At 39.0% G+C, this 16,623-nt stretch overlaps 2 protein-coding genes across 3 annotated transcripts in view; one reads left to right on the top strand and one right to left on the bottom strand.

The window, feature by feature from the left end:
- The window catches only part of LOC149966761 (mannan-binding lectin serine protease 1-like), a 60,253-nt gene that overhangs the window by 4,291 nt on the left and 39,339 nt on the right, over positions 1-16,623 (bottom strand). The gene's annotated exons all lie outside the window — the stretch shown is intronic.
- LOC149966762 (uncharacterized) lies at positions 4,161-8,279 on the top strand. The gene is made up of 9 exons (XM_090155962.1): positions 4,161-4,415; positions 4,498-4,736; positions 5,350-5,541; positions 6,199-6,487; positions 6,544-6,685; positions 6,747-6,974; positions 7,038-7,125; positions 7,189-7,598; positions 7,663-8,279. The coding sequence occupies exons 1-9, from the start codon at positions 4,161-4,163 to the stop codon at positions 8,277-8,279; spliced, it is 2,460 nt and encodes an 819-aa protein (XP_090012088.1).

Below are 16,623 nucleotides of genomic sequence, written 5' to 3'. Positions count from 1 at the left end.
ACATTTTTCAATTATTCCACGATTTTAATCATGAATATCGAACAATATCATCATTTCAAATATGAATATCGAACAATGTACAATATCCTCATTTCAACCATGAATATCGAACAATATCATTATTTCAACCATGAATGTCGAACAATATCATCATTTCCACAATGAATGTCGAACAATATCCTTATTTCAACCATGAATATCGAACAATATCATCATTTCAATATTGAATATCCAACAATATCATAATTTCAATATTGAATATCCAACAATATCATCATTTCAATATTGAAAATCCAACAATATCATCATTTCAATATTGAGTATCCAATAATATCATCATTTCAATATTGAGTATCCAACAATATCATAATTTCAATATTGAATATCCAACAATATCACCATTACAACCATGAAAATCGAACAATATCATGACCCTTTCTACGATCTGGGACAATGGCAGGTAGCTGCTCTTTTTCAGGGCTCGGAATTCGGATAAGAAATTTTTTACACATCAAAAGAACAACACTTACAAATACCTTATTTTGTCTCGAAAAAATAGTTTTTGCCCAAAAAGTTGAAACGCAGAATAACGCCAAGTATTTAGGTTTGAATTTTCGCCGCCATCTTAGGGTGTATCTCCAGTGTCAGCACGACCACAGTGAGCGATTTGCGAACTATCATAACTTTTGAAATTTAGGCTTAGGTCTCGTACAACTGGAACGTACCGCGCATGCAAAATAAAAAAACTGAGATCTTTCGCGTCTCCAGCAGCACACGCTTTTTTTTCAATTTTAATCAAGCAGGGAGTGTCTCACCGGTTTCTCACCAGGTGTCGCAGCGGACGCGCGCTTTTCGAAATTTTTTTATTTTATTGAAAACAAACCGCTTAATATTTTTGATGCGGTTTTCGCCAGAAATTTTATTTTTTAACGGGCTATAGGCATATCTAACTGGTTAAAGCTTGGCGGTTCCCCTTTAAAGTATTAATAATAATTATAGTAATAACTATTAAATAATTTTCCCTCCGTATAAGTTTTAGAAACTCGCTATAAGATGAATTTCGCACTATGTTTTCTTCCAAAAAGCGTAGGTACATGAACATCAGCAGGATAGGGAGATGTACCTAGGGGCACAAAAAAACTGGTTTTGAAGCACACTGCAAGTCTGGAATTTATGTTATCCCTATGCCTCCCCCTGTTGTGAGTGATGGATCCCTTTAAGCCAATCAGGAAACAGCCGTTTGAATCGATAAATTTCACGTTAAGCCTTTGGCAATGAAATTAGCCAGATTTCAAAACGTTGCGATGAACTAACGTCATAATAACAAAGTCCTACCTATCCTAGCGACTGAGACCAAACTAGCTAATGCAGTTCGATTTTCATGGTTGAAGTTGTTCATTGTTATACAGGGTGTTTCAAATAGGGTGGTATGAGCGAATACGTGATGGTTCTACACGTCATTTTGAGTCGAAAATGTTCTATGACATTTTTTCGATTTGGGCCGCCGTTTAGAAGTTACGAAACACTTGATGTATGGATGACCCCTAATTTTAACGCTAGTTTTAATAAAATAATCAACGTAAATAAATAGTTTAATTCATGGCTCTCCTCACGCGCCCAAAATAATATTTCGCTGTGAGTAAAATATTGAAGATTAATGAAAAATTCACGCGCTTCAAAAACTGTTTTGAACAGCGCGAGCTCACGCGTGAATTATTTTTTATAGTATTATATCTATTTAACCCATAAGTGGGGTGGCGGAGTGGTTAGCACTTTCGCCTCGCAGCAAGAGGAGCCGGGTTCGATCCCAGCTTGTGGCACTGGGTGAAAACTCGGAACAACTCCTTCTGCGTAGAGTTTGCAAGTTCTCTCCTCACTGGTTTAAGGGGTTTTCCCCCGAGATCTTCGGTTTCCCCTTCCACAAAAACTTGTGAACCTTAACGGTAATAGTTAGTGTAGGGAGCTGTTGGCTCGAGCGCGTGGCATGCAGGGCTTGCCACCACCCTCCTACGCATTGTAACCCGGCCACCCGAATTAATGGCTTCAAAAGTCGCTTGATGACTTAGGCCTAAAGCTTGATTTCCACCAGCGCGCGTCAAAAAGTGACACTCAGCTTTGAAACGTGCAAATGTTCTTACAAAAAATTAACATTATGACGCGCTCTTACGCGCGTTGGTGGAAACCAAGCTTTAGGTGGTGTCTTGGGTATTAGCCCAGCTGATTATTATTATTATATTCAACTGGAATACCATAGGTCACCTCCGGCAACGCGTGGGGTGGAACCAATTTATAATGACATAGTCAAAATAGTACTCCGCTATTATTTATTAGCAGTCGAAGGGTTAGTTCCTAAACTGACGCACAAAATTACGCGAACCGTCCGTGGGAAGTTATTCTGCTCGCAGTAGTGTTATAAATGAGAGAACGCTCTATGAGGCACTAATGAGGTATCTGGGCGCCGGGCATCGTACCTCACAGAAATAACATGGGGCACTATTTGACGGTGTCTAGAAAAAAAAGTACCGGTTCAACATCGACGCGTTTGAGACACCTAATAAGGCACCGGGACACCGGCACTGTGCCTCATAGAAATAACATGGGGCACCATTTGACGGTGACCGGCACCGTGCCTCATAGAAATAACATGGGGCACTATTTGACGGTGTCTAGAAAAAAGGACCGGTTCAACATCGACGCGTTCGCCGACCGTAAATCCTCATAGAATTAACATGAAGTATTATTTAACGGTATCTCACGACCACCATGCCGCATAGAATTAACATGGGGAATTATATTGACGGTATTTGATGCGTACACCGGTCGTAAATGTACTGCGAGAGAGCTGTGAGTACCGTATCTCATAGAAAATACATGGAGACGAGGATTTGAATATTGACCGTGAATTGTTCAATCGCGTATTGCGTGGATATACCCTTAATTTACAAAGCCTGCTTAATCTGCTGTTTCGAACGTGGTGGTATAATCCTAATTGTTTAAGGCGTGGTACAAAGTGCAACAAAGTTTACTATAAAAGCCAGAATTTCCCTTTAAAATATCATTCTGAAGTAGGATCCCAGAGTCCCTTGCAACTTGGAATTCGAATTCTAATACGATGTAAGTATGGATGTAGCTAGTTATATAAACGGTTTCTAAAAATTATGAAACGTTTGAGGGAATCGTTTCTTATATTTTATTATTAATTAATTAAAGGTCGGAAGGAAATTCGTGTATTATTGAAGTCAACTTTATGAGGTCCAACGATGAGTACGTCGTTAAAGAACTAGCGTTTTTGGTTGTGGAAACTGGGGATAATGGGGTTTACTCATTTAAACCACCTTTTCCTTACAACGAGCTAAGCGCTAAAGACAGGAGACTGTGCGGTTGGATCTCTAGACATATTTGTGGGATGCTTTGGGACGAGGGTGAACATGAGCTGGACCAGTTGGATGGGATAGTTACCAACATAAAATCCAAAGCGGCAACCTTTTACACAAAGGGGATGGAAAAAGAATTGTACCTTTCCGAACTTTTTGGAAAAAGACTGGTGAACGTCGAAGATTTAGGGTGCCCTAAGTACCAAGAACTTTCCGATCCCTGTCCAATAGTGTGTAAATATCATTCTAATAATTCAAATTGCGCGTTGTTCAAAGCGCAGAAAATAAAATTATGGAATATGTAATATTGTCATGAAAATAAAATATTTTGATTCAAACCATTTTACCGTTTCTTAACTCAATAACAATAACGTTTTACGAATAATTCTGAAAGCTTTATCTATTGAATAAAAGTCAACCATCCCCGACCTCTAACTATAATAACCGAATGTGAAGCACTTTGTTGTTCCGAGTCTATATCATATTTGTAATATTTATCGATTAAACTATCACGTTGATATACAAATTCCATTTTCAATCTGGTTAGATCCGATAGAAACACTAAGATAACCAATTTCGAAATGTAAGAAATGTACATCGAACTTTTAAAATATATTTTTGCTTTAAAATTAAATCCGTTCACATACAAACGCAGAGATAACCAATTTCGAAATGTAAGGAATGTACATCGAACTTTTGTTATTGTAAATTCCACCTTTCGACTAGTATATAAGCTCGTGCTGATTTAGTTAAAGTCATACAGACTTCTGAATAATAACTGGAAACATGTCATCTTTAGACAAAACAGTAGTAGTGGCGGTCTTAAAATATACAGCTACCTTGGGCCCAATTCCAGGTCGCCCCGATTTACCCCATTTTAATTTTAGAACCTTCGAAGTTGTTATTCGAAAATATCATAAAGGATTTTGGTGCCACTTTGAACCCGATCCAGAAAGCAACACCATCAAAGTCCACCTTTGCTACCACCCTAATATTGCTAAAATAAGACTGGCCTTCGGAGGGATGATGGCATTAATTCAGGTATCATGAGTATGGTTATTTTTTGAAAACCTTTTTTTTTTTACAAAAGACTGTGTTTTCATTTTATTATGTTTTTTTAAAGTTGGAGAAGATGGATTTGACTATTACTGTGGAGGAGGATGTCCAAGCCTCTACGCTTTTTTTGGCAATGAACTCCATCCCATTGCTCTCCGCATCTCCCACACATTATCCTTCCGCAGCCACCTCCTCGTCATCGGTCACATCAGTATCACCTACTTCAACACCTCAAGCATCGACATCCTTATCCCCCACTTCTCCCACCTCTCGAAACTTAAAAAAGAGGAGCACACCGGTGGAAAAGTCAATTAAAAAAAAACAGAAAAAAAATTCACTTAATGACGAAAAAAATAAAAAAAATGATCATAACGGTGATTTGGAAGCTTTGCTGGCTTTAGAAGACGTCATAAAGCAAACTCTCGGAGAAGACTTTCAAAATTTATAATTTTAAAAATAAATAAATAAATGCAAAAAAAAATGTTTTTTTTTCTTACATATAAAAGACATATTATATTTTAGTTCTGAATAGATGTACCACTGAATAGTAATGGATATGTCAGTGAACACCAATTAAAAAAAAATTCAAAATAATACTGGAAATATTGGTTAACGTTATCATATTACAAAATCTACAGTGGGATACATAGAGTTTTTATAAATAAAAATATCTCACATATATGGAGTTCAGAGTCTAACACATATCAGATCTATAGGCATGAAAGTGGAGGGTATAAAAGATCGGGTCAGTCCTCCACTCTTTACCAGTTGCGATAAACAGCTAGACCATACAAATGTTTCCGTGTACCGTATGCGCGAAACAGTTTTCTAAAAAGTCAATTTTAAATCGCCACGTACGAGAACAACACGAAAATGTAAAATATGTTTGTTCAACCTGTAACATTAGTTTTGCGCGAAGATACAAATTAATTCAACATTCGCGAGTTCATCAGCTTAGCCCACTTTCAGCCACACCAGACCACCGATATCAAGACAACCCCCAACCGCTTCAAAATCTCCTAACCGTCGGCGTATCCGAGCAATCGGCGGACGATTTTCTTCAAAACATCGAAGAAGTCTCCGTTCTTGAGGACGCTATCGTCAGTTCGCGGTATACTCCGAAAACGACCCAAACAGACTCCGAAATATTAATTTTAACATTAAAACCAGCATTAATGAAGTATTTAAAAAATCACTTAAATAAGAAGCGGGGCTTAAAGTGGAACATTTTTATTCGCGTGAGATACGTACGCGAATTGAACGATGGTGCGGAAGTCGAGGCATTACCGTATTTCCGGTGCAAAACTCAAGCAACACTTTTACCAGATGTAATACCAACACAAATAGACTCGTGTGTGAAGCAAATAACACACGCGATTGAGGAATTCCAAGATATGGGCAGTGGCTGGACCATAGATCGTATCTTGTTTCTTCAAATCGATAATATAGCGTACATACCGCTGGTCGGGGGTACGTATATAAATCTCCCCCCTGAGCTCAATAATACCAGCAAAGGAGTATTAAATATTAAAACCAAAGACCAAAAGTGTTTCTTGTGGTGCGTCCTCGCTAAACTTAATCCACAACCTCCAAATTCCCTTCGCGATAATCAGAATAAATACGTGATGTTTGAAAAAGAATTAGACTGCAGTGACATTTCGTTTCCTTTCGAATTAAATCATTTTAAACTCAAAAAATTTGAAAATAAAAATAATCTATCTATCAACGTTTACGGCTACGAAAAAGTAGTTTTTCCTCTTCATGTAAGCGAAAACAGAGCCCCCGAAGATCGGCAAATAGATCTGCTTTATCTCAAGTCAAAAGGAAACCAACATTTTTGCCTAATTACGGATATTAGTCGACTATTGAGTCATTTCACAAACCATAACGGGAAAATTTACGTGTGTCGTTATTGCTTACATCGCTTTTCAGGACAAAATAGTGCTAGAAACCATAGTGAACACGTGAAAAACTGCAACGTTCACGACCCCCAACTTGTCAAAATGCCACACAAAAATCCCGTTTTAAAATTCGAAAAAATTGATTGGCTTCAAAAGGTAAAAAATAATTTCGGAAATTCATGAATTTAAGAGCTTAACACATTTATTTTTAGGTTCCCTACGTCATTTACGCGGATTTTGAATCTATAATTGACAGAATCCAGTCTTGTTTACCCGATTCCTCACTATCATCAACAACGAAACTTTCGGAGCACGTAGCTTGTGGTTTTAGTTACGTCGTAATAGGACCCGACGGTATTTATATTTGGTTTCATTAAAAAGTTTATTTTCGCTGCGACGTTTATCATTATTACAGGAAAGCCAAATGCCCCTGTTACGTATAGGGGAACCGACGCTATCGACATTTTTCTTGAAAGTTTGTTGATGGAACGGAGCACCATCACCAAATTATTGAAGGAAAATATTCCAATGAATCTCACACCAGTCGAAGAAGAATTGTGCCGTACCGCGACACAATGTTACGTGTGTCAGAAAATTCTTACGCAAGATGATCCGGCAGTCAGAGATCATTGTCATTATACCGGTACGACTTACGTGTTTGATTATTTTAGATATAAATAAGTTAACGCGTAATTATAATTATTAGGACGTTTCCGGGGAGTCGCGCATAATTCTTGTAATCTAAAGCTGCGAGTGGGAAATTTCACGCCGGTCATCATGCATAATTTATCACGGTATTGTATTTTTTCTTTAATTCCAATATTTACAAACTATAACGTGTTTATATAAAATTTCAGATACGATGCCCATCTTATCATGCAAAGGATTGGGTTGATAAAAAGTGTAAACATTTCCTGTATTCCATCTAACGCCGAAACGTATATCAGCTTCACTTTCGGTCGCCTCCGTTTCATCGATTCTATTCGCTTTATGCCCGCTAGTCTCGAAACTTTAATTTCAAATTTAGCCACTGGAGGTCAAGAAAAATTCCCCATCTTGAGCTCTTTCTATCCAACTCATCAAATCCCGTATTTGCTCAAAAAGTTAACGTATCCCTACGACTACATGAGTGACGTAGACAAGTTTGAAGAGACAGCACTACCACCCAAAGAGACATTTTTCAACACCCTCACTGGCGAACATTTAACGGATGAGAGTTACGAAAATGTCCGCCAAGTGTGGAACATTTTTAACATACAAAATCTAGGTATTATTTATAGCCCTATTCTATTACTAAATGTAATAGTGGTAGTGATAAAATTCTTCAACAGGTGAACTACACGATTTGTACGTGCAGGCGGATACCCTCCAACTCGCTGACGTATTCGAGAGTTTCCGCGCTATGTGTGTAGAATACTACGGCCTAGATTGCGCGCACGCGTACACGGGACCTGGGTTTGCCTGGGAGTCAGCCCTCCACATGACAAAAGTGAAGTTGGAGCTACTACTCGATATTGACATGCACTTGTTTATTGAACGTGGCATTCGGGGAGGAGTTTCGATGATTAGTCACCGCTACGCCGAAGCCAATAACCCGTACATCCCCGAAAGCTACGACCCCAATAAAGAGTGTAATTACATCATGTACCTCGACAAAAATAATCTCTACGGGTTCGCCATGGTCGATTACTTACCCACGAGTAGGTTCGCTTGGGTTCCCGTCGAAGACCTACTCGACTACACCCATAAACATGTGCTTACTTTATCGCACGAGTCTCCCTACGGCTTCATTTTGGAAGTCGACTTGGAATACCCCGTTGAGTTACATCATGAACACAACTGCTACCCCCTCGCACCCGAATCTCAAAGAATAACTACGGATCAATTTTCTTCCTATTACAAACTGATGCTTCAAAGATTAAACCTCCCCGCAAAAGACACTGCCTAAGCTCGTCCCTAATCTCAACAACAAAGAGCGATACGTAGTTCACTATCGTAATTTAAAATACTACGTATCGAAGGGACTTAAACTCACGAAAGTTCACAGAATACTCTCTTTCCATCAGTCTCCCTGGCTTCGCCCATTCATAAATTTCAATACCGAAAAGAGGAAACTTGCCAAAAACAGTTTTGAAAAAGATTTTTTCAAACTTTTAAACAACTCCTGTTTTGGTACGTTATTAATCAAAGTAAATGAAAAATAAGTAGATTATTTTTTTTTACCAACAGTATTTATTGCGCGAAATAAATTCTTTTGGTTTAATAAATGTAATTTAGTTTATACGCAAGTAGCCACGTATACAAATTATCGGAATAATAAGTACTAATCTCATTTCGTTTCAATAATAGGTAAAACAATGGAGAACTTGAGAAATCGGATAGATTTCCATCTCGTACAAACACCTGAGCGGGCTATTAAGAAAGCGTCTTCTCCGGCATTTGAAAAATTCACGATTTTCCACAACGAACTCGTGGGTATTCATATGAAGAAGAAGTCACTTACTTTGAATAGACCAATTTACACTGGTTTCACCGTTTTGGATCTTTCGAAACTAACCATGTACGAGTTTCATTACGAGTACATGCGCAAGACCTACGGTGAAAAGGTCCGATTACTTTTCACGGACACGGACAGCCTGGCGTACAATATACAAACGGAGGACGTTTACACGGACTTCGGAAATTCCTCCCATCTCTTCGATTTCTCGGGGTATCCCACGAATCATCCTCTTTTCAATGACGTAAACAAAAAAGTCATTGGAAAGATGAAAGATGAAATGGATGGGATCCCTATACGGGAGTTCGTTGGGCTCCGCCCCAAAATGTACTCCATCCTTTCGGAAAGGGGGGAGAAAAAAACCGCGAAAGGTGTTTGTAAGCGAGTAGTGGAAAAGGATATCCGACACTCGAGTTACCGCGACTGCCTCGTGGCTACTCGAATTACGAGCAATTCTATGAAGCGGATCGTCAATCAGAGGCATCAGCTATTTACCGTCTCCCAAAACAAAATGTCTCTTAATCCATGCGATAATAAAAGGTATATTTTGGGGGACGGCATTCGAACCCTATCGCATGGTCATTACTGGATCGATATTTTAAATCGCCAATAGTTCAGTCTTCTATTGTATTTCTATTAAAAATATATTTTGAACTTAAAGCGTAATGTAAATAAAATGAAACTATCTTATTTAAATGATATTTTTAATTTAACGTAAAAATGTAACTAACTTTTTAAATTTTTACTTTGATGTAATGTAGACTGCGGAGATCACCAAACAAACCCACTGGTGTTATTTTGAATGTAAAATGTAAATTAAAGAAGTTTTACTAAGTTATTGAAAATTTATTGAATACCTTGAATACATAAATTCTTTTATCATTTTATCATTTACATTTTTATTTTTAGAAAATCTAGTCACAATATCGAACATTTTTACACCCCTACATCTATTAAGAGCAAAATACACGCAAAAACCTCCACACGTCACGCTTCGATTTCCTTGAAGTTGTAAAGAGTTAAATGTCACAGTTTTACTATTTCTTTCGACAAAGTCATTAAAGCGAAACATATCTGGGGGGTTACCGTAGGAGTCGAACATCTCGGTATTTGTATTATTCTTCGAGAAATACAAAACTATCCAGTGCTGACCATCGTCATTCGACGTATCCGTGTTCACGATATACAGAGATGGAAACGTCGTCACGAACTTTGGTAGTTGGTCCGCGGCGAATACGCCTCGAAATAAGTCTCTGGTGAAATTATCTTTCTCCAAAATTCTCGTTAGCTGCATTGTGTCCATTCTAGTCGAAGATTACGGTTCGGTTCTTATCAATTTCAATCAAACTCTGGAATTCCGCGTAAACAATTACGGCAATCGTTTCGGGTAACGCGGAAGCGAATTTCATTTCCAGCCTCAAATTTCCGTTTTTAACAAGATGAAAATGAGAGGCATTGTTCATTAAATCGGCAGTCAAATCGTAGACGAAAAGGCAATTTCCACCGGCGTAATCTTCGCGACTTATTTGGTTTCCCTCGTCAATGTTCCACTGACCCGTTTGAAGAAATAAATTGGTGTACGCTTGGATGTAGCTACGCTCCGCGAAGTTAGGTGTTAGGGCTTTATGTGGTACGCTACTGCCGTCGACGAACAAACCAATGTGGTTTAAATTGAAATGCTGGAAATTATATGGCGACGATTTAAGTTCACCCAGAAACGCGTTTTGCTCAACCATCCCGATTACGACTTTATTCGGAATTTGTCCTGTAAATAAATGATCTTGCACGACGCTCATGTTGCCTCTCGGAATCGAAAACGACATCACTTCCGTGCGGGAAATTGGGTACTTCGCTCTCGACATTTGTAACACTTTGGCGTGTGATAGTGGGATTTCGGGAATTAACTTGACTTTCCTCAAATACAACGAAGCTGATTTAATGTCCAATTTACATTTTACGTCAGAGTGTAAACAAAATTCGGTATTTGATTTCCCAAAAACAAATTTTAAATCCACCAAGTTCAAAAGGAAGCGCGGCTGTTGACAAATATCTAAATGAAGAGCGCCGATCATATCTATAGTTCCCTTTTGAGCGAAGGTGGCTCTTTGTAAGAAACCTTTATTGTTCACGAAATCGTTGAACTCGTACGCCGTGTCGCGATAGAATAGGCCGCTGGTAAGATGACTCGTTTTAGCAGAGTCTCCAAATGTTAACATAGTTTGAATCATACTTTTGTACGGGTAATTCTGAGCGGAAGGAGTAACTGATTTTTCGTTTAAAAATAAGTGGACTTCGGGAAATAGACTGTGCAAAAACAAATTGATGGGGGCTACATTATCCGCCGGGGTCGTAACCACACCCGCCGGAGTAACAACGGCGGCTTTAGGGTAAGATCCGTTTTCCAATTTCACATCCACCTGAACGTGAAGGAGAGTTTGTGATAGGTCGATGTACGCTTCGGAATTCCCACTAATGCAAAACGTTAACGCTGAATTGTTGCTAATGCTGGAAATGGGGTGGTATTCGACCCATTCGCCACCGATAATCCCCGTTTGCGTTAACGGGACTTCGAAAAGGTCCAATTCGGAATTCACGCAACCACTAGAGTTCGGATGTATCAACGCCATTCTAAGACTTTATGAAAATATATCGGAGTAAGATCGGCACGATGCTTTCTTCTTCTTGGTTTTAGCTCGAGTGACTTTGCGCGATGCTCTACGCCTCTTTTTAATTCCAGATCCCGTCATTTGCGTAACGGCTTCCGCGGCTGATAACAATGTCTCTTTACCAGCGCTCTTAGATCTCTTCGCTAGCGATGATTTAATTGGGATACCGCTAGCGACGTCAGACACGACTTTCGCTCCAGTATCGAGAAATTTTCTTCCTAGAAACTGGGCTCCGCGCTTCAAAAGCGGCATGGCACGACGAAATGCCGAAGCGAGTATGTTACCCAATCCATAGCCTCTCTGGACACCCACGCCGCGATACACGGGGATTGATCCGTATCCAGCCTGATTTAAATAGTACCTCTCGTAATCGCTTACGGAGGAAATGTATTGCGGCCGTCTCATGATGTTCGTCATTCGTTACTTTTCATTAAACTGAGGACTACTTGTTCCCGACACTCGCTATTATAGAGCGAGCCAGGCCCTCCGCGGTCTAAAATGTAGAGTAACGTGCACCTTTCCACGTTCAAATTGCACGGGGTTCCCCAAGTCGTCCATAAGATTAATCTCGATAGTTTGTATGTTGGAAGAAGCGGCGGGTAGGTAATGTGGACGAGAAAATTCAGTATTCACAGTTTCCCCGTCTTTTCCTTTCACGTTAATAATTCTTAAAAGAGGGACGTTCCTGTCCCCCACGATCGTATTTTCAACGATGTCAGAATAGACAAACAATGAATGTAATCCTACGTCCATATCTACGGTATAAGGGGCTAACGAAGATTTTCTAATTTCAAATTCACCTTCTTGCTTAAGAGAAAATCCCAACATCATCGCTATATCGGGAGGGATGATACAGTAAAAACTCTTAGTTATATGAACCTCAACTCGTTTCAGATGTTTATGGTATTTGAACTCGACCCTTTTATTCTCAAATTTTAACATTTCAAGTAAATCTTCGATAGAAGAGAAATTTGCTCTAGGTATATACCTAAAATTTTCCAGTTTGATATCATCCGAACCAACTCGCACTACCCGTTCTTCTTTGATATTATTCCACGTTCTAGGATAACTTATTTCCGCTAAACCTACTTCGTAAGGTCCATTCAGCTGAACATTCTCCGGAAGGTAAGCTCTGAATTTGCTCAGAGTATTACCCGGAAAGTAATTCAGCGAAGAATCGGATGGTAGAGTGATATAGAAACTCATTCTAAGTCTACTTCTTGAACCCAACTATCAAATTGCGGTCCGTACCCCTTCCAGCGTACGAGTAACTCGACTGAATGATCAGATTTCCGTCGCCTCCTGAGCACTTTTTCAATTTTGAACGCGCAAGTGTCAAGATCTTTCCCCACCTTTTGTACTTCTTCTTTGTAAAAAATTCCTAAAATGGGCTCCGAATCTAGCGCCTTCAGTTTATATACCGGCGGTTGTCTCGGTATCTGCTTAATCACTCGAAATAATTCTTCCGAATAATTCGGGAGATATCCTTTTTCGAATAGTCCCTTGTTTTTGCTTATTCTGACAATGTCTCCAATTTCGAAGTCGTACTTTATCGGAGGACTAAAGTCTATATCTCCGTACAAATTTTTCCAAGTTATTTTCGAATTTTCGGGATTTACATTGACGGGTTTACATTTAATTGCTCGGTGATAACTGTTATTATAGGCGCGTCAACGTACTTATAAGTATTTTTCCTTGTAAAATATCGATACATTCTCGATTTAAACGATCGAATAAACCGCTCAACGATGCTGGCTTTCACTTCAGAGTTCGTCGCGAAAAATTCTATTTCGCGGGAATTTAATTCGGATTGAACGGCTTTACAAACAAACTCATTCCCGTGGTCACTCTGCATTCGCTTTGGTTTCCTTTCACCATCTAATATCTTTTTTAGAGCGTTCACTATAGTCTCTCCTTTCTTATTTTTCACCGGTTCGACGTAAGCGTACTTACTAAAAATATCAATACACGCGAGAATATAGCGATACCCATTGTTTAGCCTGGAAAGTTTCTGGAGGTCAATGAGGTCGGCTTGCCATTGATCGTCAATGCCGTACACTATCGTTTTATTTCGTTTGTATCGCCACTTTGCATTTTTATGTAGAGTATAGGTATCTTGGTTTTGTAAAAATTCCCTCACATTTTTCAACGTAACTTTGATACCCTTTTCTCGAGCGGAACGATATAGTCCGCGAACGCCAACGTACCCGCCAGAGTCCGCTACGTCGTAATAGATCTTCTCTAGCTTATCCGTAATTAGTGTAATTTCCATGTGTGGGTGTCGTGTAGTACAATATTAAGAAATCGAATAATTCGACTATTACAAAAATTAATATAATTAAAACGACGGTTAATAGTTTTGGATTTTTCGAAAATGATATAGTTAATGTGGATACGATACTTTCAGCTACAACTTCCGTGCAACCATCCATTATGAGATATGGGATTGAACTAAATAACAGTAACTGGTGGTTAAATGTTTTATTGGTAAATACATTCAAATCGTCACCCACTGATTTTGTCTAGGTGGTGACGTGTTAAAAGATAACGATTTTAAAGAACTTATTCTAGTAGGATTCTTGATATATTTTTTTGGTACATTATTGTTTTGCAATACTTCGTAGAAGTTCTTGAATCCTGTAGGGTCGGAATTTGACTTGGTTTTTCTAACCGCATCGTAAATTAAATCGATTACGTTTGATCCAGAAACGACTCGTCCTCCAAATGTCATTTCACCGAGTTCGTTCCACGAAATAAAACGTAATGTCCAATTGTACAACGATATCGCGTCGGTAAGCATACTTGACGGAATAGACGTCGCAATTTCTTCGTACCACGTTTTGTTTTTAACAGTCTGTTGTTTTTCAACTGGTTGGCGATTAGATATTATGTGTCGCTGCAAAGTTTGATTATATAACGTTAATTTTTCGGATTCGGTCATATTGGGATCGTCGAGGATCTTTTTCATTTCTTTATCCAAGGATGGTATTTCACTGGGAACATCTTCGGGAGTAGCATTCTTCATTCGACGTAAAGCGTCTTCAGACACTAAAATCATTTTTCGGGCCATTTATTTATTAATGGCGCGGCTTATCGCAGCGCCGGCGACTGAGCTAACGATTGAAAGAAGTGGAGCTAACAAAAACGGGAGAAATCCCCCCTTCTGAACTAGAATCTGTTTTCTTTTAGCGAGAGGAATTTTTGCGCAAAGATGATGTAAGGCTTTACGATGTTTCTTCAATCGACTCTTTTGTCCATCTGTTAACTGAATGTTCCCGCGTAGTACATTTATACAACATTCGACCAGCGCTAAGATGGCGTCGCGATTCGCTAGTTTAATGATAGCTTTCCTCTGGTTCACATTACACGTGCTCAAATATTTTAAAAAATCCAAGTTTTTACACACACGTTTTGACGTTGCTATAGTCATTTTGATTTTATTTCGGGATGAAAATCGCGGCTTCTTCTCCCGGTATGATCCCCGTTCGCAGCCGATATTCATCTGCGGTATTTGGTTTCAAGTCGATGAATAAATAACCGTATGGTTTCACCACGGCTTGACGAAACGCGTCAACAACGAATTTGGTATTAGCCGGTGAAATTTGTTTAGCGATATTTAGCACGCTGGAAACGTCTCTAGCCGAACGGAAAATGACGAGGTACTGTGAATTCAAATTGAGAGTTCTAACTTCTTTCCCGTGATAAAACAAATTTTGCATTAAAATCAATACGGACGTGTTACGATGATGCGAACCTCGTATAAATAAATTTGTGACGTCTTTGTTATTCGCTATTTCACATAAGAGATCATCGAGAATTACAAAATTTCTAATCGTCGGATTTAAATTGTTTGGGTCTAATAAACCCTCGTGAAACTCTACGGTAGGATTATGCTCCAATACCGAATTAAATAATTTCTCTTGGTACTCAGTATAACACCAAACTATTCTTTGAGGTGGAGGAGCAATGCACGACTCATTATGTTTAATTAATTTAGCAAGGAAGTGGGACTTTCCACATTGCGTGGGCCCAGCGACGAGCCCGGTGAACGGATGTTTCATTACTGGTTCCATGTCTCTAAATGAGCTACAAAATAAAGAGCCCAGTTTTTAATACTCAAGTTTTTTATTGACAAATTCAAAAGTCTTCATTTTTATACAACATTTTTTTAGCGTTGCACATTATGAAAGTCAATATAGTATCGCGAAAGTCCTCGCTTAAAAACGTGTCAAGTTTTAAAGTGATTTCGGAATAACTAATTCTATCCATCGCGTCAAACAAATGTATATCTAAACGAGAGTTCCAATCAATCATCAGACAATCGTGCTGCCTTTGTGAGGGATGATCAATTTTGCAACCTTCGCATTGCTTATTCACGTAGTCTGTAATCGCGGTCAGAACGACTCCTTTAATATCATTGAAGACGCGTTTTACTTCGTTGTGATACGTCATCACTTCGTCGTATTTATCCATCAACGTCTTCCAGGGGTATTGCGTGACAGTAAAGCCCTGTTTGGTTAAGATGTGCTTTCCGTAGTTGGTCCCAGTTCCAAGGATTATTTCTCTCACGTCCACTACCTTCCGCGTTTGGAAAATGCATAGCTCGACTCGTCTCGTTTCTGATCCTTCAAAGAACCACGTAGAATTTGGGATCGAATCGTCTTCCAAGAACGTAGTAATTTGACCGCTTGCTCTCCGTAGTTGCTTGAACTGACTTTCCGTCAACTCAATTCCAACACTACCATCCAAAGTACCGACGTGAATATGACAGTCTGGGGTTACCGATACCCCCTTCGTAGTAGAAATAGGGAAAACCTTACCGACGTTCCTAAAAGGGGTATCGAAATCGTTAGAAATCACTTAAAGTAATTTAATGTGGAAAGGTTTCTACTTACATCTTCTGAGTATTCGAATTCTAAGGTGTAAGAGACTCAGGGATCCTAATTCCGAATGATATTTTAAAGGAAAATTCTGGCTTTTATAGTAAACTTTGTTGCACTTTGTACCACGCCTTAAACAATTAGGATTATACCACCACGTTCGAAACAGCAGATTAAGCAGGCTTTGTAAATTAAGGGTATATCCACGCAATACGCGATTGAACAATTCACGGTCAATATTCAAATCCT

This window comes from Leiobunum rupestre, chromosome 1, assembly GCF_980474605.1.
Source record: "Leiobunum rupestre chromosome 1, qqLeiRupe1.1.hap1, whole genome shotgun sequence".
Taxonomy (NCBI): Eukaryota; Metazoa; Arthropoda; class Arachnida; order Opiliones; family Sclerosomatidae; genus Leiobunum; species Leiobunum rupestre.
This window is presented reverse-complemented; position numbering and strand designations above follow the sequence as displayed.

Coding starts and splice junctions, on each gene's coding strand:
- LOC149966762 (XM_090155962.1), top strand. CDS start 4,161: ATGTCATCTTTAGACAAAACAGTAGTAGTGGCGGTCTTAAAATATACA. Junction 6,488..6,543: donor AAATTGATTGGCTTCAAAAG/GTAAAAAATAAT, acceptor ATTTATTTTTAG/GTTCCCTACGTCATTTACGC. Junction 7,126..7,188: donor ATCATGCATAATTTATCACG/GTATTGTATTTT, acceptor ATAAAATTTCAG/ATACGATGCCCATCTTATCA.